This window comes from Drosophila mojavensis, unplaced genomic scaffold (genome assembly GCF_018153725.1).
Source record: "Drosophila mojavensis isolate 15081-1352.22 unplaced genomic scaffold, ASM1815372v1 contig_136, whole genome shotgun sequence".
Classification (NCBI taxonomy): domain Eukaryota; kingdom Metazoa; phylum Arthropoda; class Insecta; order Diptera; family Drosophilidae; genus Drosophila; species Drosophila mojavensis.
This window is the reverse complement of record NW_025318667.1, coordinates 26,230,091-26,256,593: the sequence shown is the minus strand read 5'-3', so window position 1 is coordinate 26,256,593 and position 26,503 is coordinate 26,230,091. Positions and strand designations below refer to the sequence as shown.

Below are 26,503 nucleotides of genomic sequence, written 5' to 3'. Positions count from 1 at the left end.
CACAAAACAATTCGCATTCCAATTAGAGCAAATTACACGCATTTCGCTCTCGCTTGCCTTCTCTTTCTCGCTGTGGGGAACGCGCTAACAGGCAGCAGAACAAAACCAAAAACAAAAACAAAAGCGCAACAAGCGGCAGCGTCAACGCAGTGCGTAATGAAATGACAAGTAAAAAGAAACCAAATGACTTTTGCGCTCTTCACTTCAATTCATGTTGTAGCTGAAAGCCAATGTACAAAAGAAGTGACGTCGACGTCAGCGGCAGCGTCGGCGTCATCGTTAACGCAGCCTCTTAGAGCAGACCCAAAATGCGCGTCACACAAACACAAAGCCAATCGCTCTAAATGCTAATGTTGTTGTTGTTGCTGCTATGTTAGCTGTTAATTTACAGCAAAAACTTACATACAGATGTCAATTGAAGAAATGCTGCCGACACCACATGTTGACGTCGACCAAAGCTTAAACGATGCGCTGCCAGATATGCGCTGCCGCCATTGCCAGTGTTGATAACCAAAATAACAAAGCGAACCTAACCAGTTCAATGCGCTTAGCATTGCTCCAGCTGCTGGAGCGAATGCGGCTCGATGCTGTTGGGTGCTTTTTTTGTGCGTTAACAATGGCAGCGGCTGCGGCAGAGGCAGCAGCAGCAGTAGTAGTAGTAGCAGTGCTGTCAGCTTCATTACAAACTTTACAACAACAAATAGCGCGAGGCGAAAATCGCCAAATACATACAGAGCAACAACCAGAGGAACAACGCTGGTGGTGGCAGAAGCAGCGCCAGCAGCAACAGCACTTCATTTAGCACGCACACACTTGTTACATAAATAACGGCGAAATGAGTGTGAGTAGCAGAAGGAAAAGAAAACAAGACGAAAAAGAAGTCGTCGTCATGCTGAACCTGAGAAACGACGGCTGCTCAACGCACTCACACACACATAAACGCATGCCTCTGATCTAATAAGAATTTTTTGAATTGGACAAAAGCAAACACACACACACACACGCATGCTTACATACATGCATACATACCTCTTCAAAGTGGCGCGAACTGCTCCGACTCGGGCCTATAAATGTTGTTGATTTTATTTTTTGCTGTTATTCTTGTTGTTGCGCTGCTGCCAACGCGCGCGGCGACGCACACGCACACACGCTTTTCCAAAACTTGCGATGTACGAAGCAAAAAAAAACTTTTCACAATGCGAAAATTATTATTAAAAAAAAAAAAATAAATAAATACTCTGGCAAAAAAAATGTAAAAGCAACACAGAAACTAAAGACAACGACTGCTCGCTCTTCCACACTCTCTTTCTCGCTCGCACGCTCGCCACTAGAGGAGCACACATATGCACAAAATGTATGCGTGTGTGCGCATGTATGTGGATGTGCGCACACAAACACCAGAGCAGCGACAACGACGAATTCACGACTTTTTATATGCGTGTATGAGTGCGTGTGTTTTTTTACTTTATTTCATTTTTGTCACTTCACATATTCACAAACAGATTCGCATTTATTTCTTTTATTTGGTACTAGTATTTAGTACTAACACTACTGAAATGTACAAACGTACATGGTATGTATGTACATCTGCTGCTTATTTTTTTATTTTAATTTTTTGCTCTCTTCGTTTTGTTGTTGTTTCGCCCACAATTTGATCAGCTTTTAGTTATATTTTTCGCACTTGCTTTTCACCACTGCGACATTTGTTGTTGTTTTGTTGCTGCTGTTGTTGATACTGCTGACACTTTACTGCACGCGTAATTCGTGGGGTAAAACATAAAAAAAAAACAAAAAAAATTTGACAACAAAAAATTACCCAACACTAGTGCAACAACAGCTGTTCACGCCGTTTTTTTTTTTTTTTTTTTTTTAGCTCGAACGGACTCCTTTTCTAGCTCAAATTCAAATTGTGTGTCAATATATTTGTTGAGCTCTTTTTGCCTGCCGAAACAAAAGCGGATAGTAACGACCGTCTCCGACAAAGAAGAGCGTAAAAATGAACAACAAAAATGTGAGAGCCCATGCCATCGATACCAATCGATAGCAAGCTATCGGCTAACGGTGAGCGCCAATTGTGCTCTTTCTGCTGCTGCTATATCTGCAGTGCTTTTAAGCACTGCACGCAGAGTTGTATTTGGCATAAATCACTCGCGCACACGCGCGCCGCAATTCAAATTTGAAACTTAACACAACTGCATTTTGTAAGGATATTTATTCGAAGCGCATGAAGAAAAATGAAAAAAAAAAAAAATTATTTATATATGATTGTGTAGCGATGAGTGTTTGAGTATATAATGTGATATCATAGGTCCCAGTTAAGCTCAATAGTAACCATAATGACCATGATGATAAGGATAATAGCCATGATGGCCGCCGTAGTAGGGCGCAGCGTGATGCACGTACTCGTAGCCGCCATAGTAGGGCGTGGCAAGACCATAGCCGCCATAATGTCCATGTCCCAGTCCATAGCCGCCATAGCCATGGCCATAATGACCATAGCCAAAGCCGTAGATGCCGCGCTTCTCCGTCTTCTTTTCGCCCAGCGTCGACTCCAGCTCAGCGTCAGGCACTGCTCCAGCTGCTGCTGCTGCGGGCTCAACAATGGCCGCCAGGCAGCCCGTCAGGCACACGGCCAACACAACGAAGACACACTGTAAAATGTTATTGCCAATTAGTCCTGCTCAGCTTCTGCTGGTGACTCCTGCACCTGCTTACCAGGAATTTCATGATGAGGATTTGTACTTAAGTGCGGCTCTTTTTGTTAAGGATGCGATGGCTGCAGCGGCTGAGCTGATTTGTTGATGGTTGCCAGTTGGCGCAGCGTATTTATAGTTGCTTGCTACAGTTTGCAATTATGCAAATAAAAAAGAAGAGATAAAATAATAACAATAAAGTACAAAATAGAGAAAACAAAAAAAATACAATAACAACAAGCTCTAGCTGCAGCGATTGTTGCATTTGATGTCGTATTGAATGCTTGACAGCCTCTGCTGCTGCTGCGACTGCAGCGACGTCGCTGCTCGGCTCTACAGTAATAACTCCACAAGCGAACTTACTACCTGTATCAGTTATGCCCATTGCCAAGCTTTGATTAGGATTTCGGCTGTTGCCTGCATGAATTGGTTCGAGCTCTACAATCCCTCGAACTGATTTGCCTACACTTCAAAATTGATTGATTTGAATGCTTTAAAAAATTTCGCAATTATTCAGCTTTCTTTTAAATTAAATGATTGGATAAATAATAATAATACTAGCTATAGTCAGTCTATTCGACTTTTTTTTTTTTTTTTTTTTTTTTTGCAGTATTTCAATTGCATTGATCTGGAGTCTTGATTCGATTCAGTATAGTTTGGCTCATGTAGAAGTTCATGTATTTTTCCCACACATATCTATCTAATGTTTCATTTACATCATCAATTAAAGTACGGCTATATTTTAGCTCTGTATACAGTGAACCTTACTGTCTGCTCATGCCAGTAAGTGCTCACTGTATAAAAATATTAAAAAACTTTGATAAATACAAAGGAAACTTGAACTAGCAAAGAGACTTTTGTAGCGTGTGACCACTGTACTAATAGCTCAACTCGGAAACATTCTTAGGAGTTGCTTTAAATACTTGTCTCGTTTAATAAAAAATAACTTCTAAATATTTAAACACATTTTTAGCTAGTTCGCCGAAGCGAGTGCTTACTGTATTGTCGCTTCGTGTCGCTCCAAAACTATACTTAGAACTTTCTTTTATAAATGCATACAAATGAAATTGAAGTGAACAGAACTATGCTTATTTTGGCAGCCGGTTCGTTCAAGCGTGTGTTCACCGTATTCCAACATCGGTACGATACGAAAACCTTACAACATATATAAATAGAGCAGATATTAGAGTACCTATTTAAAGCTTTTAGAAACTTATTTTGCAGATTGTTCGCTAAAGTGTGTGCACACTGTACCCGTAGTTTGATTCCATTCGGCTCGGAAACGTTTTCCCTAGCCATACTGAGATGTGGGCAAACGCTTCTCAGGCATTCATTCATTCTGTAGCCGGTTCGCCTAAGCGTGTGCTCACTGTACCTCATCGTTAGCCGGGCCCAAAAAGGTCAGCCATAGCTACAGTCGCAATCCTCAGCGCTTGGCTCAAGTGGGCGTTGCAACTAACGTTTCCACTAGTCGCTCAACCCCCACTGCTCGACCCACCCTGCCAGCCGCCCCCTGTCCGCCCCGCCCACTTAGAACGCGCATCGGAGATTGCATGAAGTGAAATATGTTTGTGAGGCAATAGCCAAGACGGAAGCCGGTCGCGTAAAGTGGGAGTTGTTGACACAGTTAATACCCGCTAAATGCGATCGGGTGTCGCTTTCACTTGCAATGCGATACGCGGGTCGCTGCTGCAACATGCAACACGCAACACGCAACATGCAACATGCGACGTGCAACATGTTGACAAACCGAGCCATATAGATTACAACTGACTGGCAGAAGTGGGCGTGGCAAGTCAAATGCCAGAGACCCCGTGGGAAAACGGCAGTCGCGCCGGCAATTGTTAACAACAATTGCAAGCACGCTTTTGTTGCTGCTTGTTGTTGTTGTTTGCAATGTTCGCTTGCCTTTGCTTGTCTAATTAAGTCAGCAGCAAGAAGCAAAACAGTTAATAAACCTTTCACGATCTACAGATACCTTGAAAGCGTTCTACAACAGATATTCATCATTCAGCGAAATCTTTTCGAATTGTGCTCAAAATCTATCTCAGATACCCTAGAAGCGTGGGGCTTATAGAGTGCTTCGAATCGGAGGATCGCAGTTGGTAACCAATACGAATTTTAATCTGGAGTCGAGCCTGAAACTGAAAGATCCGTCATGCCCAATCTTCGGTCACAGTTGAGCTCCTTTAATAATGCTAGTTGAAACTTTCAAGTGATGCTATTCTTAGAATCATTCTAGATCAAAGAGTGCAGGAAGAATGAACGAATAAGAGGGAGAGAGAGAAAGCTTGGAATGAATGAGAGCGAGGTGAAGCTAGGTGTCCCTATGGCAAACGATGAGTAAATTTAACAAAGTTTTCTCGGCGACTAAGAACTATTTTTTCAATACTTAAAAACTTTTTTAGGACTTTGAGCTATCAAACTTGACTTTTTTTAAATCATTGTGGTTTCATTTTAATATTTTGAAATAGACCCAAATGTCACATATTTTGCAATTTTAGGTATATACATATGTATGTATATCAATGACTATACTTATGTATATATTTCATATAAACAATAAAAACAATATTATTTTAATATGTATGAAATCATACTAAAACGAAGACCAAATATTTTTTTTCCGATATAAATCTAAAACTTTTTGTCTCCTATATCAAAACTAACTTATGTCTCTAATTTCATAATAGGTTTCACGTCAACTTGAAAGCCAACATACTTTCATAAGACATTGATATACAGATGTACATTTACATATATGTACATATGTATGTATGTATATCCAAAGGGATTAAATTGAAATTTAAAGGGATTTATTTAAGCTAATCTGAAATATATGTATATATTCCATATATACAAAAAATAACCTTCAACAGATCCGGCATTATATTTTCTATAATATTATGGAGCTCCCTATTTGCCACGCCTTCGGTGGGCATATCGTATAGAACTTAAAACTAGACAAGCATTGCATAAAGCCAATATACTCTTTCATTTTTAAGAAAGCAAAATAAGTAACAAATTTGAATTCTTATCGAAATAATCCGAGCTGCACGATTTCTTCTCTAATGTCTAGCCAGAGGCTAGAGAGCAGTGGACAGAGGGCAGAGTGTAGAGTGTGGAGGTTAGAGAGCCCAGAGGAAGCTAATCAAATGCGAAGAGACAATGAAGGATGGATGACCTTGACCGGATGTGGCGGGGGTGGGTGGGTGAGGTGAACGAGGTAACTGCTGCATAGTAATTGCTTTTGTCTGATCAAACTGTGAATGAGACTAATGCAACAACAACAACAACAACAACAACAACAACAACAACAACAACTGCAACTGCAACATTGTTGAATGAAGCGCAGACAAAACGAGCGAACTGGCAATTGGCAACGTTTTTCACAAGCGGCTCCAAAGTGGGTGGGGCAGCATCATTGTCTACGGCTTGTTCATGTTTGTTTCACTACATTTTCTTCTTCTTCTCATTTTAATTTTGATTTTGCCTCAAGTTAATATTAATCAACTGCATATCGGATTGCCACACGGTAAGGTTAATGCACGCGACTCTATAAGTGGAAGTTGGCTTACAATTGGCCGCGTGTCACGAATTTTGAGTGCGTGACACGAGCTAAATACATATGTTGGCCAAAGTTGTAAATATATAATTATATATATATAAATTATTTTGACCCCTACTACTACTACTACTACTACTACTACTTTACCTACTACTTTAAAGAGCTTTATTTATAATTTTTTTTATTATTTATTTATTTTATTTATTTTATTTATTAAGTCATTTTTAAGAGCCTAACTGAATTTAAAAATTCTTTGAAAGCTTGAAAAACTTGAATTCTTATCTTTCTATCAATTTTAGCTATTTCTAAAACGAACTATACAAGTTGTAATGCAATAATATTAAAGGAAACCAACTGTAAACGTAGATTTAAATTGTTGTATTTTTAAAAGGATAGCGTTTCTGTGAATGTATGAATTTTCATTGTGATTGGAGTCATTTAAGTGAGTCGTGCGTGCCTGGCGATATAGATCGCGTCACGCTGTCACGCAGTCGTGATTGCGACACGCGGCCGTCTCTAGCGGCTACGACAGCTGTGCCTCAGCGGCTGGTCACGATGCCAATCACAGCACCGATGACAACATTCGACGATTGCCCCAACGGATTTTTAATATTGCTCTTGCCACAATCTGGGCATGACGTTGGTCTCCAATACTGTTCCGGCTGATTTATGGGCGCATTGTTTGCAACGGCAACTACGTCAAGGTCTCGCAATTGATGGAGCCCACCTGGTTGGATATTACACAACAAGAAGCAGCACAAGAACCACACAATGCACAAATCATCTCGAAACTATTTATTACGCTTAACAAACATTACAAATAAGAAAAACGATGCACATGTGACTGTGTGGGGGACATGCGTTTTTAGTATTTAAGCTCCTTGGCCTTGTCATGGGCGCCCTCATCGAGGAGCTTCAGCTCCGCTTGCTGCTTCTCTGGCCGTATCACAGTGTAGTAGTGGTAATAGCGCATGCCAATCAGATAGGTGCCATATAAGGTAACTCCGATGCAGGCGTAGACAGCGCCACGGTGCAATTTGTCCAGCAATGTGTTTGCCTTTAGCGGCTTCTTTTGCATTGTTATTTGTTACCGCACTCTTATTGGGATCAAGAAATCGAGCAACACTTTGCCTGTTAGCGATGTACAAAATAAAAACATCGAATTCAGATGAGAGTGTGTGTGTGAGAGTGCGTAAACATTATTTCCTTGGGTATATCGATTGTTCGTGCTTGCCTGCCCACGTAATGAAAGCCTCTCACCGACTCACATCTCTCGATAACAAGACGCCTATCGAGCTGTGCACACAGATTTTTGTTTACAGCAGCAGAGTTTGGCCTGTTGTTTACTGTTTGCCTTGGAAACTATGATTTGCCGCTTGTGCCTGTTAGATTTGGATAACTCGCTCTCCATATGCATATTCAGCGATGCCGAACACGACCTCTCGGCGGCCATTGCCAAATTTTTACAGCTCGAGGTGGCAGTCGATTTCGAAGATAATATGTGAAAAATACTCTTCATATGAGTACTGAAATTTGCCATCTTTTCAGGTGACGATCAATGATAGCATATCCACCAATCTGTGCAGCACATGCTGGCATCAGTTGAGCGACTTCCAGCAGTTCTGCGCAATGGTAGCCGAGAAGCAGCAAACGCTGCAGCTGAAAATGGAGCTCGAACCGCCACCCGAGCCAGCAATCGTGGTGTGGAACACCGAGTCGCCGATAGAAACGAAGCTGGTCTTCGATGACAACGACGATGTCAAGGATCACATATTATGCGAGCCTGAGATTGATGTGCACGATAATATCAGCACCATCAATCAATCCGATTCACAATCCATCACAAGCAACAGCGAGGATTCCTCCGACTTTGAGCTGGAGCACGCAGCTAAGAACAAAGCACAACTGCCCTCCCCGGCTGCCTCCAGCCAGCGAGAGACGCGCCTGCTGCGCCGCACTGCAGCGAAAGCAGGCGCATCTCCTGCCACGCTGCCCGAGCTACGAAAAATAAAAAAGGCACGCGGCCGACCCAAAGGCACAAATGCTAAAGCCAAGTCCAAGCAAAAATCCAAAACCAAGCCAAAGATTGTGCAGCCCAAGCCCAAGCCGGATGAAGCGGAGCTGCAGGCGAAGCGCAGCAGCATCAAGGAAATGGACGACTATATTGCAGCCAACGTGAAGCTCGACTGCTGCCTCTGCGCTGCCCCCCTGCAGAACTTCATCGAGCTGAAGCGCCACTTTCGCTCGGAGCACAACTGCACCGGCTACATGGAGTGCTGCAACAATCGATACAAGAAACGCACGCTGTATGTGGATCATCTGCACTATCACAAGGATCCGCAGTACTTCAGCTGTCAGCCCTGCCGCAAGAGCTTCCTCAACCGCAACAGCCAGGATATGCACATGCTGCGCTTCCACTCCGATCAGCAGCAGCTCGTGCACCAGTGCCACATCTGTGAGGCGCGTTTCGCCAAAAAGTTTCTGCTCACCATGCACATCAAGGGCCATAAGGGCACCGAGCGACCGGAGGTCTGCGACACCTGTGCCAAGAGGTAGGTGGAACTTGTGAGCCAACTTGGCTAAGCTCGATGAGGCAATAAGGCAATCAATTGTGGCAGTTCTAGTAAGCCTCATTTATTATCTGTCAGTCAGTCAATCAAAGTATATCATTCAATCAATTTGTCTGTTAGTGAATTTGTCTGTTGGCCCATTCGATCGACTCTAGGCGATCAATTCTTCGTCTGCAAGTCTGCTAATTAGTCAGTCAAGCAGCAAATCATCTATTGGTCGGACAATCAAGCTACATATTTGCTAGTCAACTAGTTCACTCATTCAATAATGTATAACAACCTTTCTACCAGTTAGTCAATCAAGCAGCAAACGTCATCGGTCAGGCAATCAATCAATTTGCTAGTCATCTAATCTGTATGTAAGTCCAGTCATTCAATGACGTAGCACATCAATCTACCAGTTAGTCAATCAAGTAGAAAATGTATCTGCCAGTCAGTCAATCACCTTATCTATTGGTTAGTCAATCAATCAATTTGGTAATAATGAATATGTTTGGTGGTCCAATCATTCGACTCTACATTCTATAATCAATAGAATAGAAGTCAATAGGCTGCGTCGTTCGTTTACAAGCTTTACATTCAGTAAGTCAGTCCACCAAACAATCTGACCATCAATCATTGAATATCAGTAAACACACTAAATACTTGATGTATGTATTCATTAAAAGCACAGAGACTAGGCCCTGACTAGCTCTGCTTCCCTCGCACAAGATCTCCCTCATTCATGCACTATAAATATATGTCTCTCTCTCTCTCTTTCATACTCATTGTGTCAGCTTTCGCACTAAGCTAGAGCTAACGGCACACATAAAGCGAATGCACACCACGGATTTCACTCCCGTCATCTGTGATATTTGTGGCGTCGACTTCCGGTCGAAGGCAAACTTTCTGATTCACAAGAAGGCGCTTCATCCGGATGGCCCTGTGGCGGAGGTGCAGTGCAATTTGTGCAGCCGTTGGCTGCGGGATGAGCGGAGTCTGCGCAAGCATCTGGCCCGCCATGATGACCGCGATGGCGACAACAAGTACCGTTGCCTGCTATGCAGCGCCGAGAAGGCCTCCCGCGTGGCACTGAGCAGTCATATGCGGTACCATCACTCGGCCAAGCGGCACAGCTGTTCGCTCTGCGGCAAGGAGTTCAAGCTTCCAAGGGCGTTGGCAGTGAGTACTATAAGAATGCGTAGCTTGTTCATGTATCTTCCACGTGTATATCAAATGTGTAATTGCAGGAGCATATGGCCACCCACACCGGCATCGACTTGTACTCCTGCCCATTCTGCACGAGAACTTTCAAATCGCATGCGAACATGCACAACCACAAGAAGAAGATGCATCCCAACGAATGGGTGCGCAAGTACACGCAGCCAAGCGCGGCGGGCACTGCAGGCGGGTCGGCTGGGGAGAAAGATGTGCTGGATGATCAGCAATCTGAGCACGCGGAGCAGCAGCCAGTGACCCGGGCTGAGAGCTCCTTCGAGTACATGACCAATGGCGGTGTTGTTTGTCCACTCTGAACGCACAATATATGTATTTTAGTTGTTGTTTATTGGCTGAGTAATAGTAAAGTTAATTTTGTATAGCATAATCATAAATGAATTATGATGATTTAGCTGTTGATGGTATTTCGTCTGCAAGCCTTTAGTTGTCCCCCTCGTTCTCTGCCAGTATGGTGCGTATCTTCATCAGCAGCTCTTTCTTGACTGCATCGGGCACCAACGTTCGTGCTTTTGGCGTTACCTCCGCTATAAGCTGTTCCACGCTGAGGCTGTTGTTGCCGTTCTTCTCCACGAGTATATTTCGACAGAGCAAGCGTACTTCATCTCGCCAGCCGCATTCAGTTAGGCGGTTACAGAGCAGATCTTTTATTTTGGAGCGATCTCCCGACATAATTGTGTATTGGTCCACTGTATTTGAGACTGTCATGACTGGTGAATGTTTTGCTATGTATTATTCTAGAACACTTAAAACTTTGTTTTGCATTTATGGATGTCAAACTAATAGAGCGGAGCCAAAATGAACCAAACTATCGTTTGTAGGCAAAACTATCGATGTTATTTCTTTTAGTTTTTGAGCTTTGCCATCGATAGCACTCCTTTGGCATAAATATTTGTATATGTGTACGTTTAAATATGTTTTAAATGCATGTAAGTATGTATGTGAGCTTCATATTACTGCGCAGTGTTTTACAATTTTTCAATGAAGACAAATTTGTAGCAACACATTAACACTAATCGGTTCCCGATACTGAGCATATCGGAAACCTATTAATTGCTCCTCCTCCAATTATGGAATAAGGCAGTAAAAATATATCATTTTTCTGTAATATATTTTATTTCGTCTTGCCCTGTTACACACTTTTAAAACTCATGACTGATATATCGATATCTCTAGCCCTGCATGTGCCTATCGACTTTGGCGCCTTATTCGAAATGGAATTATACGATTAATTCGCACTAAATAGACTGCCCCAATTATGTCTTGTCGACAAGTAGCACATTGACCTTAAGCCAAATTAAGAACACAGTTACAGGCATTGATTTTACAAATTGCACGTTATCAACAGCAACAAGGGCGGGTACTAAGTAACCAGCAAGTCAAGTTAAATCAATAAACTAGTAAATATCCAATGTATAAGAATTCCAGCAAAGCTTTGTCAGTTGTGGAATTCGGGCGGTAGAAAACAGTTGCGCCCATTGCATAAATATATATTTTTATTATTGTTGAGTTTGCAAATGCTCTGTTGGGCCAACGAGGATAAACTATCAAGGCAGCCTAAACGGGATCCTCAAAAGTATCCCGAAACTTTCAAGAATCTGCTATTGCGCTCGAGTGTGCCCATTGTGAGTCAAGAAGAAGATAAAGTGGCGACGACAATGGCACCGCTGAAAGGTGTTGAGATCACCAGCAATCAAAAGCACATATATCTTGAAAATCGCAAATTCGATCATCGCTTGGTCAAGGACAATCTGCTGGACAGATGGCCGACAGCGGATCGGAACGAGTACAAAGAGCGCAAGGATCATCGCAATCTCATGGAATCATATGTATCATTGATCAAACTACCATCCACACATAAGTATAGCCCTAGCACCTCGCACTGTAGAATCGAGCACATTCAAAATCTAGAAATTCGTAGTAGGCGTTGAGTCTGGGAAAACAGATTCGAGCTCACATAAATTTGTAAAGCACTCAGTCATTCCACAGTCTCGAACGATTGTATGTCGTGTTGGAGAATTTATTTATTTATTTCTAAAAAATATTAGTTGCAAAATCCAAATTCCAAGTGCCATTTAAATTAGCTAGTGAACCATTATCACAATGGCGGGTCACGACGGAAACGAAGGTTTGCCATCCCAAAGCGTCATGTATTCTCAATTGCAGCCGTGGAGCCAGGCTGGCGCCCCGCCATGCATGGAGCCCATTAGTGGGTCGACGGTGCCATCTCGAGTGGCCGCCTCCTATGCGACGACGCAGCGGCATCCGTGGCGACCCAAGATGGCATTCGAGATGATCGAAGTGAAGCACATGCCCGAGCAGCCGGTGACCAATCAGATGACGCAGCCGTGCTTTGTGCCGCAAGGCATGAAAACGGAGGGCATGATATTTCCAAATCTCGTCACTGGCTTCGAGCGCAATCCCCAACATGCGGCACGCGCCGCACTCTATACGCGCTACACCAACAACGAGTGGCAAAACAACAACCTCAGCATCTATGGCGAGTCTGACACGAATCGGTGAGTGAAGCGATTTGTCCACGATATCTACAATGAATATATATAATTTATATGTCTATGTCTATAATCTTTCATTTACAGCAACATGTCGGAGCGCATGCGCAATGATGCAGTTCGTCTGATGCGGGAGACAGATGAAACGGCATCGATGGGCCAGCGGGATGCGGGACGCCGCTTGGGCGAGCGCATTACCGATTTGACCTTTTGGCGCAACGAGCTGAACGCTGAGCTGGAGAAGCTCATCAGCGAGATGTCCGACATCAATGACTTGCAGCGGCAGTGCAGCAAAGCGATGCTGGATCTGGAGATTCCGCTGCACATTGCACAAGAGTGCCTGTTCCATCGCGAGGGCCGACAGGGCATGGAACTAGTGCACGACATTGTGGAGAAGGCGCTGCTGCTGGAGATCAACCATTTGCGCAATTCGCGTGACCGTCTCAGCGGGCTGCACGAGAAGATTGCCAAGCAGGCCATCGATTGCCGTGGCGCCCAGCATCTGCTGGAGATTGATGTCACGCAAAAGGAGTCCACAATGGGCATCGACTCGATGTGCCATCGCTTGAACAACTATAGCCGTGGCATCACCTACTACGGTGGCATTGAGAAGTACGATCCGACTGTCAGCACTCAGGATTCCTGGGCACTTGCCAGCAGCGAGCACGTGAAGCGGTAAGAGTGCTTCAAAGGATGTTCATCAGCATAGGCTGGCTCATCCATTTGTTTGTTCATCCGTTTTAGATCTCAGGCAGAGCGGGCTAAGCTGTCGCAGCTGCGCAGCGATTCTCAGAATGTGGTCAATGCTGTGGCCGCTTCCGTCTGGGACTTCTGGAATAATACGAACAATGCGCTGGATAGACGAGCACAGGAAATGGCCGGCGCCAAGAGTCGCGTCCAAATGCATCTACAAAAGGTCCAACAGGAACTGTTCGATATGGAGAAGCACCTGTTTCTCTTGCAGAAGGCCATACAGGACAAGTCGAATCCACTTAAGGTCGCCCAGACACGTCTCGAGGCTCGGTCCCATCGCGAGGGCATGGAGCTGTGCAAGTAAGTCGTGAATATACATATAAAATATTTGTCAGGGTATGGGTGATCTTTACATCTGCATCATCTTCAGGGATACGGCTCATGATCGTCTCGTGATGGAGGTGCAGGACTTGCAGAACACCGTTGATGTGCTACACCATAAGCTGCAAGAGGCGGAGGCCACTCATCAATCGCTGCTCAAGACGCGCTGCATGCTGGAAGAGGATTTGCGCAATAAAGTGAACGCTTTGTTTATCGATCGTGAGAAGTGCATGAGCTTGCGGCGCTCTTTCCCCATAACTAACTTAATTAAATATTGAAATGCGTGTTTCATATCTTTTGTCAATTTAAAATTTTACCACATAGTCCCTATGTCGAGTGTAGTCCTTAAATACAAAATATCTGTGCATAATTAAAGTCTTGTTTTTTATTTTGATTGGCAAACCGCGAAATAGCCTATCGATAGCGCTATCGACAGCTAGGAGACAGTCACGATGTAATGCATGTGCATCGATAGGAAGTATCGCATTAACGGGGCTAATCTATCGTTATGCTGATAAACCAACAATTTTAATAGCAAGTGTCTTTTTGGTCGTCTTAAGGTAATTAATGTGTTTTAAGCTTCAAAGAATTTGTATAATTAAAAAAAAAAGTACTATTTAGAATATTTGTGTTGAGCTAAATGTCAATTTGTCAGAAAAGTTATGTCAAGTGTCTTAAAGAAAACTTTTTGTAGCCCAACTTGCCGGTTTTCTAAAGTTTATTCAAATAACATATTAAAGTTCGATGACCACGAATTATATATTTAAAATAGCGAAAGCAAAGCTAGTTAAGAAGCCGGTGCTTCAACCAGTTTATTTTTGTTTACTTTTTTTGCGTACCTCACTTATCGCTTTCCAAATTCGTTGCCGGCTCCAAGTGCATCGAAACTTCTGACGTGTTCCATGAATTTGTTAATTTGTCAGCAACAACAAATCGTACCTTGAGAAAATTGATATATAATATCTGTTAACATTCCAGTGGAAAGAACTGCATCGTTGGAGGACGATCAACACATATAATTAAAGGACTGCGCAGCTGGGAACTGTGAGCGTTCAAAATGCGTTGCTCATTGTTCGTTTGCCTCATCATTGGGGCGCTCTTCAGCTATGGAGCTGGTGTTGATCCCAGCAATTTCAAGACTTGCGAGCAGAGCAGTTTTTGCAGGTAAATTATGAGCAGGTTAACGCAAATATTTTACTTACATGTTACATGTTACACACACACGCACTCACACAGGCGCATACAGAAAGACTCTTTGTGTCTCTTTCTATTTCTTTGAAATGATTTGAGTAGATCAAGAAATTATGTGGTCATTCGAAGGGTAACAATAGTGTTACATGGCTATAATTAAATATAATATATATTAAATCATGTGAAATATAAATATAATATATACATATATTTATTTATTGATTAAGCGTAGCTTCAAAAGAGCTTCGTTTTTCCTTGCCTTGAATAATTTATTACTATATTTCATATTCTCTGCAAGAGTGTTTTGTCTTTGCCACACCGAATATTTCCTAGATTTTCTCTATTTAATGCCCCATCTCTCCTTTGCAGACGGTCGCGCAAGGTGCAAAGCTCGGGCAGCAAGTATGCCCTCATTCGGGGCACTCTGAATACGTACTCAGATTCGTTGACCGCTGATTTGATCAACAAGGAGAATCATCATCAGTTTACGCTGAAGTTGGAGGCGCTTGTGGGCAACACCTTCCGCTTGCAGATTGATGAGAAGCAGCCGTTGCGTCCACGTTATCGCGTCGAGCATGCACTGAAAGGCAAGCCGGAGACGACACGGATAAGTGTGCAGGAATCTGATGAGCTCACCATTACGGCGGGCACATCCAAGGCTGTGATACATGGTGATCCATTTCGCATTGACTTCTATGAGCACGATGTGCACGTCGTCTCGGTGAATGCCAAGAACTGGTTGTACTTTGAGCATTTGCGCCAGAAGGCACAGACGCCTCCAGAGCCAGCCGAGGGCAATGACCAGGCGCATCAGCAGCAGGATCACCAAGACAATAGTGAAGAGGTGCAGCCAGCCAGCGAACCCATTGACGATCCTGGCGCATGGGAAGAGAACTTCAAGTCGCATCATGACTCCAAACCCTACGGACCACAGGCCGTTGCTCTTGATTTCTCTTTCCCCGCCGCAGAGATTCTCTTCGGCATACCCGAACATGCCGATAGCTTTCAACTCAAGTCAACATCCGGCACGGATCCCTATCGCCTATACAATCTGGATGTCTTTGAGTATGTTGTGGACAGCAAGATGGCCCTCTATGGCTCTGTGCCGGTGCTCTATGCTCATGGGTAAGGGCATAAATTTCCTTCACTCTCACCTCAACTCGTTTGACACTCATTCCATTATCTGTTTGCAGCCCAAAACGCACCGCCGGCGTCTATTGGCAAAACGCTGCTGAGACCTGGGTGGATATCTATACGACCGAGACGAATGTTGTTTCCTCGCTGGTGAACTTTGTGTCCGGCTCGAGGAAGTCGACGCCTCCAGTAGCCCACTTCATATCGGAGTCGGGCATTGTAGATGCGTTCATTATGCTCGGACCGCAGCCCCTGGATGCGTTCAAGCAATATGCAGCTCTGACTGGAACACACGAGCTGCCGCAAGCGTTTGCTCTAGCCTATCATCAGTGTCGCTGGAACTACAATGATGAGCGCGATGTTACCTCCGTTTCGGCCAAGTTTGATGAGTTCAACATGCCCATGGATACCATGTGGCTGGATATTGAGTATACGGATGGCAAGCGCTACTTCACATGGGACAAGTTCAAGTTCCCCGAGCCATTGACCATGATCAAGAACCTAACCGAGCTGGGCCGCCACTTGGTCATCATCATTGACCCGCACATAAAGCGTGACAATGCGTACTTCTTCCACCAGGACTGCACCGAGAACGGCTACTATGTGAAGACGCGTGAGGGCAATGACTATGAGGGCTGGTGCTGGCCAGGATCTGCCAGCTACCCGGACTTCTTCAATCCCGTTGTGCGCGACTATTATGCCAGCCAGTATGATCTGTCCAAATTCAAGACGGTCTCCAAGGATGTGATGATCTGGAACGACATGAATGAGCCATCGGTGTTTAATGGCCCCGAAGTGACCGCACCCAAGGACCTGGTCCACTATGGCAATTGGGAGCACCGCGACGTCCACAATCTCTATGGCCACATGCACCTGATGGGCACCTTTGCTGGACTAAAGCAGCGCGATCCCCAGCAGCGTCCCTTCATCCTGACGCGCGCTCATTTTGCTGGCTCGCAGCGCTACGCAGCCATTTGGACCGGTGACAATTTGGCGGATTGGACGCACTTGCAGCATTCAATCAAGATGTGCCTCACAGAGGCCGTCGCTGGCTTCTCGTTCTGCGGCGCCGATGTGGGCGGCTTCTTTGGCAATCCGGACAGCGAGCTGCTGGAGCGCTGGTATCAGACCGGCGCCTTCCTGCCCTTCTTCCGTGCCCATGCGCATATCGACACCAAGCGCCGTGAGCCCTGGCTGTTCCCCGAGCGCACTCGGGCGATCATCAAGAGCGCATTGCTGACGCGCTACAGCTATTTGCCATTGTGGTATACCAGCTTCTATGAGCTGGAGCAGACAGGCGCACCAGTCATTCGTCCACTGCTGACCCACTACCCTGCTGACAAGGAGGCGTTTGCCATTGACAGCCAGCTGCTGGTGCAGCACCGTCTCCTGGTGCGTCCCGTGATGCAGCAAGGCGTCAGCAAGGTGGACGTCTATTTCCCGGCCATCGATGACAAGAAGAACGGCGACTATTGGTACGATGTGGATACCTTCCAGAGGCACGAGCGTGCCGGCTACGAGAGCATACCCGTTACCGACGACAAGGTGGGTCATTTGCTTTCCCCTCTGCTGTCCCACCCACTAAAGCCCATCTCTTCTTTGACAGATACCCGTTTTCCAGCGCGGCGGCAGCATTGTGCCCAAGAAGGAGCGTCAGCGTCGCTCTTCCAAGCTGATGCTGAACGATCCGTATACCTTGGTTATCTGCCTGGATCGCCAGGGCAAGGCCGCTGGCACGCTCTTCCTGGACGATGAGAAATCGTATGCGTATCGCAACGGCGAAAGCATCTACGTGAACTACGAGTTTGCCAACAACCAGCTGACCAATCGCTTCATTACCAAGCCTCTGTACAAGTCGGATGCCTGGATTGAGCGCATCATCATCGCTGGACTGGGCTATGTGCCAATAGATGCCACCATCACCGCCAAGGGCATCAGCCAGAAACTGGAGATAGAGCAGCGCTCCAATGGAGCGATTGTTGTGCGCAAGCCGGCGGTCAAAATGAATGTGGACTTTGCGCTCAAACTCAACGCAGCTTAATTATGGTATTAACTGAAGGTGTCCTGCAGCCAACCTCTCCAACCCGACCCGACCCGGCGCACCCAGCAGGATTAGACATTATTCTTATATATATATATATATTAACATCTATCATTTTATCTTTTGTATCCCATGTACGCTCCTAGTAGCTGATAGTTAACTTGTTTTCTTGCATGGCTTCGATTCCAGATGAAACAAGAAAAGATTCCAATAAATGAGTTACATGCGAATTTCAATTTGCTATTACGGTTTACTATACTATATATAAAGCATATAAAGCAGATCTGTTCCATGAAACATGAATGTATCGGGCGATTATATGGTATACCTGTTATGAGTCGAGCTAATTTTAAGCATGGATGTGTAATGAAGTTCCTTGAGTTTCCAACTGTTTGTATACCCTTTAATTGTTATCATGGCGGAATGGGGCTGCTAAGCAGTCATATGTAACATGGATAGTCTTAAATTGAGTTGAGTCTCCCAGCGTGTTCCATCTGTTGCCTTAACATAAGCATTCACATATCTGTATATATATATATAAGTAAATATAATGACCAAAACTTATTTCATTGATGCTATCAATTTCGGGATGTTTCATTAGAATAATTAAAATTCACTCGGACTGATGAAGGAGCGCGGGGCTGCGTGGGGCAAGAGCCACAAACTAATTCATTAGCCCAGCCGGAATGGAAAGGAAAGAGAGAAAAAATGTGTTTGCCGAGCCGAAAATCAAATGTAAAACGCGAGCCTCAGCCTTGATTCGACTTGATGAATGATGGGCTGACTGACGAACGGACGGACGGACGGACGGACTGACTGAAGGTGCAAGTGGTGGTGGTGGTGGTGGTAAAAGCATTTAGCAAAAAGCCAAGAAACAAAGTTGAAAATCTAAAAAAGAAAAAAAAATTGAAGCGACAGGCGACAGGCGACGGGCGGCACATTGCAATTTATATGCAAACAAACAAATAAGCTCCGACAGAGCAGCAACAGAAGCAACCACCCAACCGACCAAACAAATCCAGCCCAATCCACCCAAGCGCTGCCACCCACCCACCTTCCTTGCCCCCTACCTCTGCCACGGCCAGCCGATTGTTGGTGTCTTCTATCTCTTTCTGGCCGGCAAGCTTCTGACTGCTGCCGGCTGCTGCATGTCCTCAATTCTCATTCTCATCTCATTGTAAGTGTGTGTGTGTGCGCGTGTGTGTGTTGCTCGTTGAACATTTCAATCAACGCTCGAGTGAAAATTGAAAAAAATAAAGGCAAAGGATAATGTGGCTGCGGTTGTGTCTGTGGTTGAGTTAGTTGAATTGCGGTTCGAGTTGCGTGTGAAAGGAGGATGGGCGAGGGGGAGGGGAAGAGACTGCTGTGGGTTGCTCTGGGACTGTGCTGTTGGGTCGGCTGAGTTTGGGTCGTCCGCTGCCTAAGCGGAAATGGATGCGCAACACTTAAGTGGCACAAATTGTATGCCATATGTCTGTGTGTGTGCGTGCGTGTGTGTGTGGAGACGTTCGCAAGCTCTGCAACTATTCGCAGATTGCGCGTCTATAGACTGCTATACAAATAGTACGTGTGCAGGCGACAATCACGTGTGCAGGTGATACCCAGCACCTGGCGGTCGGAGTGGGGTGGAGTGGAGTGGTGGAGTGAGTGGGTTTGGCACAACAAATCTTGTCGAAATGTAGCTGAGATTTATCCACTAAAGACAATGAAGTGAGAGGACTATCTGGAACGATGGGATTAGATGAAGTTTGACAACGTCTCATTTGTGTTAAGTACTTGGAAATTTGGCAACATGGCAATTCTATGCAGCCCATCAAATTGGAGAAACATTCTTATTACAAAGTCATAAATTAGCCAAGTTCTAATTATGTTATGTGTGAGAGTTAAACCAGATAAACTATTGATAGAGTTGGTAGTACAGTGGTAGCGATGCCTAAAATTCTGGAGTGCTTTACATATATTCTGTTTTGATTTAATCAACTTAGATTCAGGCAGAGCTCGCAAATAATGGACTTTTTTGATATCTTACTGCTGAGAAGTTTGACAACGTTGCAAACAGATAAATATAGAATGTCTGATGTTTAACATATCATTAGTATAACTTATATGTCATGAAGTTCGAAAACATCGAAATCTATGAAGTTCGGCAACGTAGCAATTAGAACATATAAATGTGAAGTTTGGCAACGTATCAAAATATATATAGAGATTTATAATCATAAAAGTCTTATAAAAAAGAACAGAAACAAAATAAAATGATATTTTGAAGTTTGGCAACAATGCTTTGGAAAAAGAAACATGAGCTGAAATTTGGCAGCGCAGCATTTAGTAATATCAAGTTGTCCTAATTTATATATATATAAGCAACCTATCTAGTATGTCTGAAATTTAAGAACAGAGAATCTATATCTATAGTTTGTTTGGCAACGTAGCATGGGAAACGATTTACATACTATAAAGCTCGCTAATATTGAAATGCCTTGTGAAGTTTGGCAACGTAGCATAGGTAAATATCTAAGGCACAGATTTAAGTGCTGTGCAATGCGGCAACGTGGCATTGGGAAAATGTGAGTGGTGTGCATTTAAGCAATGTGCCGCTGCAGTTGAAATGGATGCCGCTTAGACAGTTAGATGCTCCAGTGGGGCAGCGCCAGTCCCACATCCACACCCACACCCACACCCACACCCACTCCCATTCCACCCGCAAGTGGCAACAGCCGCTGCTACACGGCGCTTGCCCCACACTGCCAAGGCATTGCCATAACAACCGTTAACAGCAAACACATTTAAAATCAGAGCAAGCCAAACAAATTTCATAAAAAAACAAGTAAGAAAGCTCTAGTCGAGACTGCTCGACTATGAGATCCCCTCAACCCTTGGAGCAATAGATATTTCAATAATTTTTCGCGTCTTTCAGCTTACACAAGAAACACGCACACACACACACACACACACACACACACGCACGTACGCACACACAGACATACATACACACACACGCATACACACACGCATACACACACACACGCATACACACACAAACGCATACACACACACACATACACAAACACATACACACACATACACACACAAGCACCCACGCATAAACACGCATGGGCTGCAGTGTGCGCTTACTATGAGAACTTAATTGTTTAATAACTTTTTTATGGACGTACGATCTTCATAAAACTTTTAGATTGTAACATGGATATGCATGTAATTGCTAAAGCACAAGTCTCTAGTATTTGAAATACGTTTTTTACAAAAATGAGGGTGAGGGGTGAATTTAGACGTGGGGGGTAAATTTTAACAAAAACCGAAATTGTATAAATTGCATATAGGCATACATTAAAAATTTGGAGACTCTAGCAATAAAGGTGTAGAAGATATAATTTTATAACTGGTTTTCGATAAGGTTTTTTATCGATAAAAAAAGATCGGGATGAGTTATCGATTTTTAATGATAAACTTGATATGCGCGCTGTAATTACGAACATTTTAAAAAAAATTTGAAGTCTCTAGCTCTTATATCTTCTGAAATCGACGCGTTCATACATACGGACAGACGGACAGACGGACAGACGGACGGACGGACAGACGGACAGACAGACGGACAGGGCCAAATCAACTCAGCTCGTCGCCCTGATCAAGAATATATATACTTTGTGGGGTCTGCCACGCCTCCTTCTGCCTGTTACATACATTTCAACAAAACCATTATACCCTGATTTCCCATTGAAAATGGGTTCAGGGTATAAAAATGGAAAAAAAAAACAAAAAAAAAAAATCAGAAGGGAAAAAATGCGACGACCAGCACCAAATCCAAAGTGTAAACATTCACAGCCTTTGTGCGAAGGAATAGGCAGGTGGGTGGGGTAGTGGGCCGGGGGGAGGCGAAGCGGGTGCTGTGTGGCAAGTAGACAATGGTGCCTCACAGGGAACAGCTTCCTTCCGAGCTGATGCGCTGCGTTGGCTCCTGTCGCTACAGCCGTGACGTTTGATGTGCAGCGCAGACGGCCAACTGTGTGTGTGTGTGTGTGTATGTGTGTGTGGGTGTGAAAGGTATGGAGAGAAGAGAAGAGAAGAGAAATGCCACGTATCTCTAACAACGCACCCAACGGGCGACTGACAAACGGCAACAGCTAACATGGTATTTATTTCCAAACAAGTGCAAAAGAATAAAAAACAAAATGCAGGAGCCGAGAAGAGAGGAGAAGCGCAACGGGAAGAGAGCAGAAAAGAGAAGAAAAGCAACCCGTACGTCGAAAAAAATAAAACACGTAAACGGAAACATCATGGATGCGGATGCGAATGGCACACACGTTGCAATTGCTTGGCAACACCAGCAGCAGCAGCAGCAGGAGGAGCAGGAGGGGGAGGAGGAGGAGGAGCAGCGGCTGCATTGGTAAATGGTGGGGGAGGGGCTAGGGGGTGTCGCTAATGAAGTCGCAAACAGGCAGCAGCAGTCAACGTTAACGCTGCCGCTTTGCATATTCATTAAAATGCAAAAAATAATAAAAATAAGAATAAAATATTAAAAATAATGAAACTGAAATGTTGGAACTCAATGCGTTGCGACTGACAGATGCCCTGTAAACTATAGCTGAAGAAAATCATAAATAATGAACAAAATCATAAATAATGAATAAATAATCAATTATAAATGAGCCAATACGACTGAACGACTAGCTGATGCCCTGTAAACCACAACTGAAAATCAAAAGAAAATGCACTTCAGCTTCAATATATATAAATATTTATAAATATATATAAATATAAGCAGAAATAAGAGCACGATATCATATGACGGTACGATATGCCCTACAAACTCAAGGTAAATATACATGAAACATGAAAGTGAAACGATTTTAAAATGAATCAATTTTTATAAAAATCATATTTTTGTTTAATATATCAAATATCAAATATTAATTTATAATATCAAATTTTCAAATACAGCAATCAGAGATCTGATTGACATTTATATACTATATTTATTGTTCAACATTGTACACTCAGTTGCTACTATGCTTCAATTATACTATGCTGTAGTGCATGTCATTGTGATATTGCTCAATCTGGTACTATAGTAAATTACTACTGGAGATCCAGTAAAGTAGTAGCACAGTAACAATGTAGTACAGTTGCATAGTAACAAAATAGTAGAGTAGCAAATAGTAACAGGGTACTACAGCATAACAATAACTAAAGTAGCAAAATAGCAAAGTAGTACAGTAGAACAGTAGCCCAGAAGTAAAGTAATACAGTTTCTCTAAAATATTGGTGTGGGAAACTAGCAAAGTAGTATTGGAGCTTTGCAGTATCATGATAGTAAGTTATATAGGAGAACAATGGTACAGTAGTACAGTAACATATGAGCATAGTAGCAGAGTGACAATCTAATATTGTAACAAAGAAGAATATCAAAGAAAGCAAAGAGAGAAAGTCAAAGAAGAAAGCAAGAATCACAGTATCAAAGTAAAATAGCTATTTCGTAAAATAGTAACTAAGTAGTAGAGTTGTATTGTAGCACAGTTGCATTATAGTACACTTGTATTGTAGAACAGTTGCATTGTAGCACAGTTAGATTTCAGCACAGTTGCATTGTAGCACAGTTAGATTGTATGTAGCACAGTTGCATTGTAGCACAGTTAAATTGTAGCACAGTTAGATTGTAGCACAATTGCATTGTAGCACAGTTAGATTGTAGCACAGTTAAATTGTAGCACAGTTAGATTGTAGCACAATTGCATTGTAGCACAGTTAGATTGTAGCACAGTTAAATTGTAGCACAGTTAGATTGTAGCACAATTGCATTGTAGCACAGTTAAATTGTAGCACAGTTAGATTGTAGCACAATTGCATTGTAGCACAATAGCAAAGTAAAATAGTGGAAAAGTAGCATAGTAATACATGTAGTAGTAAAAAGCTTAGTAGCATAGTGTTAAAGTAGGGCAGTAGGACTGTAGCTCTCTAGCAAAGTAGCAACGTAGCACAGTTGTACAGTATAGTAAACAATATAACAGCATGTCAGATGAACAAAAACTATAAAAGTTATATTACAACCGACTAGCAAATTAGTAGATTGGTGAAGTAGCGCAAGATTTCTCAGTATTACAGATTTGTCATACCCCTTTCGATGCACCCTCCGCTTATAGGGTATGTGTGTGTATAACAAGCAAAAAAAAAAAAAAGGAAAGCAAAAAAAGTAAAGCGCTGCTCTACATGCTCGCATCCGAAGGCCTTTATTGTAATAGAAATTATAAGCTTATGGCTCGGCCGCACAATTGTTGGCCCGTCGTTTTAGCAACACGTTGCCCATTTCCATTTCCATTCTCATTTCCATTAGCATCTCCATATCCATTTCCACATCCACATCCACTTCCAGCTCCATGTCCCTTTGCCGTATTCCACATTCAGGAACGTCTTTTGTTCTCGCTGTTAACTGGCCGCCAGGCACGAGCAGCGCCACTCACGTAATTCAAGTCGTAATGAAGTCTGGCAACGTTGCAGGCCTGCTAAATGAGCGGCATCTGAAATTTAGCAACGTTCACTATGAATATGGGGCATACAGACGATAATGAAGATGAGCCATAGATACATACATATGTATATGTATGTGTAGGCGATCAATGTGAAATTTGAAGCTAGCTTTATATTTATTCTAATCTCTAATAGATAAATCAAATTTAGGTTATATGTTACATAGCAGAACTAGCTGAATAGATGAGATAGATTTGATTGGAGTACATCAAGTTTATATTTACGAATATTAGAATACACCAACTGCCCGAAAGAGAGAGAGAGAAAGAGACAGACAGACAGAAACAGAGAGAGAGATAGAGTGATAGAGAGAGAGAGAGAAAGAGACAGACAGACAGAAACAGAGAGAGAGAGAGAGAGAGAGAGAGAGAGTAGGGAGCGAGACAAGGAGACAGACAGAGCGATAGAGGAAGTGAGAGTGAGAGAGACGGTGAGAGAGTGAGTCAGAAGGAGAGCAAGTTGGAGGGAGATAGTAAGAAAGAGAGAGAGAGAGAGAGAGAGAGAGAGAGAGCCAAACAGACAGACAGACAGAAACAGAGAGAAAGATAGAGTGAGAGGGAGAGAGAGAGAAAGAGAGAGACTATGTATGTATGTCGCACTGATCTATCAGCTAGGAGTTTCCATAGTTGTAATTGTAACAGCATTGACATTGTACGCCTAAATATTTCGAAACATATTGTAAGAGCTATTTACTTTGAGATAGATAGCTAGAAGTCAGTCAGCATTCGCCATGAATATCTTATCTTGTGCATCTCATATAATAATATTATGTTTACCAGATCGTAATAGTATAATTAGTTTCGGCTTAGATTCGGATTAGTTGTTGACGCTTTCATACAGTCTAAGAAACAACGGGCGAAAGGACAGACGAATGAGCGGAAGAAGGGCCAGAAGAGTGGAAGGAAAGTCGAACGGGAGGACAGGTGGGCGGTTGAGTGAACGGATAGCTCAATTTACGGACAGACGGGTAAAAATAAAAAGGAATAAATAAACTGAAAGGCATATGAAGTAGACAGACAAATGGAGAATCGGTCAAGCATATATCCAAGTTTATATCCCTGATTCAAAGTATAAACACTTAAGCATACGGCATGAAGTGAATCACAACTGAATCCACAAAGATCCATACTATATTCGAAAGTACTAATCCAATATCTCTATATTTTTTCTCAAGCTATTTCTCTACCCAGAGCTCTGGGGAGGGAAGGGGAGATTAATGTAGTGCACCTAATTAGTCAATTCAACACATTTTAAAGATTTTAAATCAAGTATATAAATGAAATTTACATAGATTTTTATAAATACATTTTTTAAAAGTTAAAATTTAAATACTTTCCCCTAACGTAACGGTCTTAGAAAACAAACTGTCTCGCAGAATTTTCATTTTAAGATTAAATCATCTCAATATGCCTATATAATGGAACTTCTTTAGCTTCAGATGCGAAGATCAAGAGTTTGATTCTATGTAGAAATAAATCAATTCGCAGGTGAATTATATATGAAGTGTTACAGCTCTCAGGAAATGCGACAACGTCGCATGAAGTGCGGCAACAGTGCGGCCGCACTGATCAGCCAGCTAAGCCATTCTCCAAGAGATTATTCGCAAAGTTCTTTCGCCTCAGCTGCATTGCCATAGAAAAGCCAGCGACAAGGGTGGCTCGATTGCTGCTCGCTGTGGCTTAACACTTTGCTGTTGCTGTTGCTTCTGCTGCTGCTGCTGCTGCCGCGCACCACCAACAAGCAGTAGCAGCAGCAGCAGCACCCACCCAAAACGGCAGCAACAAAACACTGAAGAAGAAGAAGATGTACAAAAGCTGAATGCGGCTCTGCTTACGGCTCGTTTCATTTTGAACAAAATTCATAATTTTAAAACCGTGCCGAATGCTCGGAATCAGCGCTCGACGCTCGACGCACGGCGCACGGCGCACGGCGCTCGGCGCTTGGACTCGGACTCGGGCTCG

The 26,503-nt window shown here is 43.3% G+C and overlaps 7 protein-coding genes across 10 annotated transcripts in view; 3 read left to right on the top strand and 4 right to left on the bottom strand.

The window, feature by feature from the left end:
* LOC6584764 (histone deacetylase 4) overlaps positions 1-1,823 on the bottom strand; it is a 28,276-nt gene extending 26,453 nt beyond the window's left edge. For all 3 annotated transcript variants that reach the window (XM_032732494.2, XM_015161610.3, XM_015161609.3), the window contains exon 1: positions 1,030-1,823. The gene's annotated coding sequence lies outside the window, so the exon portion shown is untranslated. The remainder of the gene's footprint in view (positions 1-1,029) is intronic.
* A 370-nt stretch (positions 1,824-2,193) lies between these two features.
* On the bottom strand, positions 2,194-4,184 carry LOC6584763 (chorion class B protein M3A5). 2 transcript variants are annotated; one of them, XM_002010369.4, is made up of 3 exons: positions 3,886-4,184; positions 2,716-2,839; positions 2,194-2,651 (listed from the first exon to the last, which is right to left on the bottom strand). In XM_002010369.4, exons 2-3 carry the CDS (start codon positions 2,725-2,727, stop codon positions 2,322-2,324), a joined length of 342 nt encoding a protein of 113 aa, XP_002010405.2. In that variant the 5' UTR covers positions 2,728-2,839; positions 3,886-4,184; the 3' UTR covers positions 2,194-2,321. The 2 variants fall into 2 exon arrangements, with proteins under 2 accessions (XP_002010405.2, XP_043862943.1); XM_044007008.1 differs by having other exon boundaries at positions 3,948-4,184.
* Positions 4,185-7,041: 2,857 nt separating this feature from the next.
* Positions 7,042-7,430, bottom strand: LOC6584762. Its single transcript, XM_002010368.4, has one exon. The coding sequence runs from the start codon at positions 7,337-7,339 to the stop codon at positions 7,127-7,129; it is 213 nt and encodes a 70-aa protein (XP_002010404.1). The 5' UTR covers positions 7,340-7,430; the 3' UTR covers positions 7,042-7,126.
* Positions 7,431-7,532: 102 nt separating this feature from the next.
* Positions 7,533-10,416, top strand: LOC6584761 (transcription factor grauzone). Its single transcript, XM_032732504.2, has 4 exons — positions 7,533-7,736; positions 7,810-8,813; positions 9,608-9,992; positions 10,061-10,416. The coding sequence occupies exons 1-4, from the start codon at positions 7,626-7,628 to the stop codon at positions 10,343-10,345; spliced, it is 1,785 nt and encodes a 594-aa protein (XP_032588395.2). The 5' UTR covers positions 7,533-7,625; the 3' UTR covers positions 10,346-10,416.
* LOC6584760 (enhancer of yellow 2 transcription factor) lies at positions 10,358-10,844 on the bottom strand. The gene has a single exon (XM_002010366.4). The coding sequence runs from the start codon at positions 10,752-10,754 to the stop codon at positions 10,470-10,472; it is 285 nt and encodes a 94-aa protein (XP_002010402.1). The 5' UTR covers positions 10,755-10,844; the 3' UTR covers positions 10,358-10,469.
* A 1,174-nt stretch (positions 10,845-12,018) lies between these two features.
* Positions 12,019-14,008, top strand: LOC6584759 (tektin-3). The gene is made up of 4 exons (XM_002010365.4): positions 12,019-12,565; positions 12,647-13,234; positions 13,304-13,612; positions 13,683-14,008. Exons 1-4 carry the CDS (start codon positions 12,150-12,152, stop codon positions 13,909-13,911), a joined length of 1,542 nt encoding a protein of 513 aa, XP_002010401.2. The 5' UTR covers positions 12,019-12,149; the 3' UTR covers positions 13,912-14,008.
* An 82-nt stretch (positions 14,009-14,090) lies between these two features.
* On the top strand, positions 14,091-18,235 carry LOC6584758 (neutral alpha-glucosidase AB). The gene is made up of 5 exons (XM_002010364.4): positions 14,091-14,193; positions 14,612-14,797; positions 15,194-15,949; positions 16,018-17,503; positions 17,565-18,235. The coding sequence occupies exons 2-5, from the start codon at positions 14,691-14,693 to the stop codon at positions 17,997-17,999; spliced, it is 2,784 nt and encodes a 927-aa protein (XP_002010400.1). The 5' UTR covers positions 14,091-14,193; positions 14,612-14,690; the 3' UTR covers positions 18,000-18,235.
* The last annotated feature ends 8,268 nt before the right edge of the window (positions 18,236-26,503 follow it).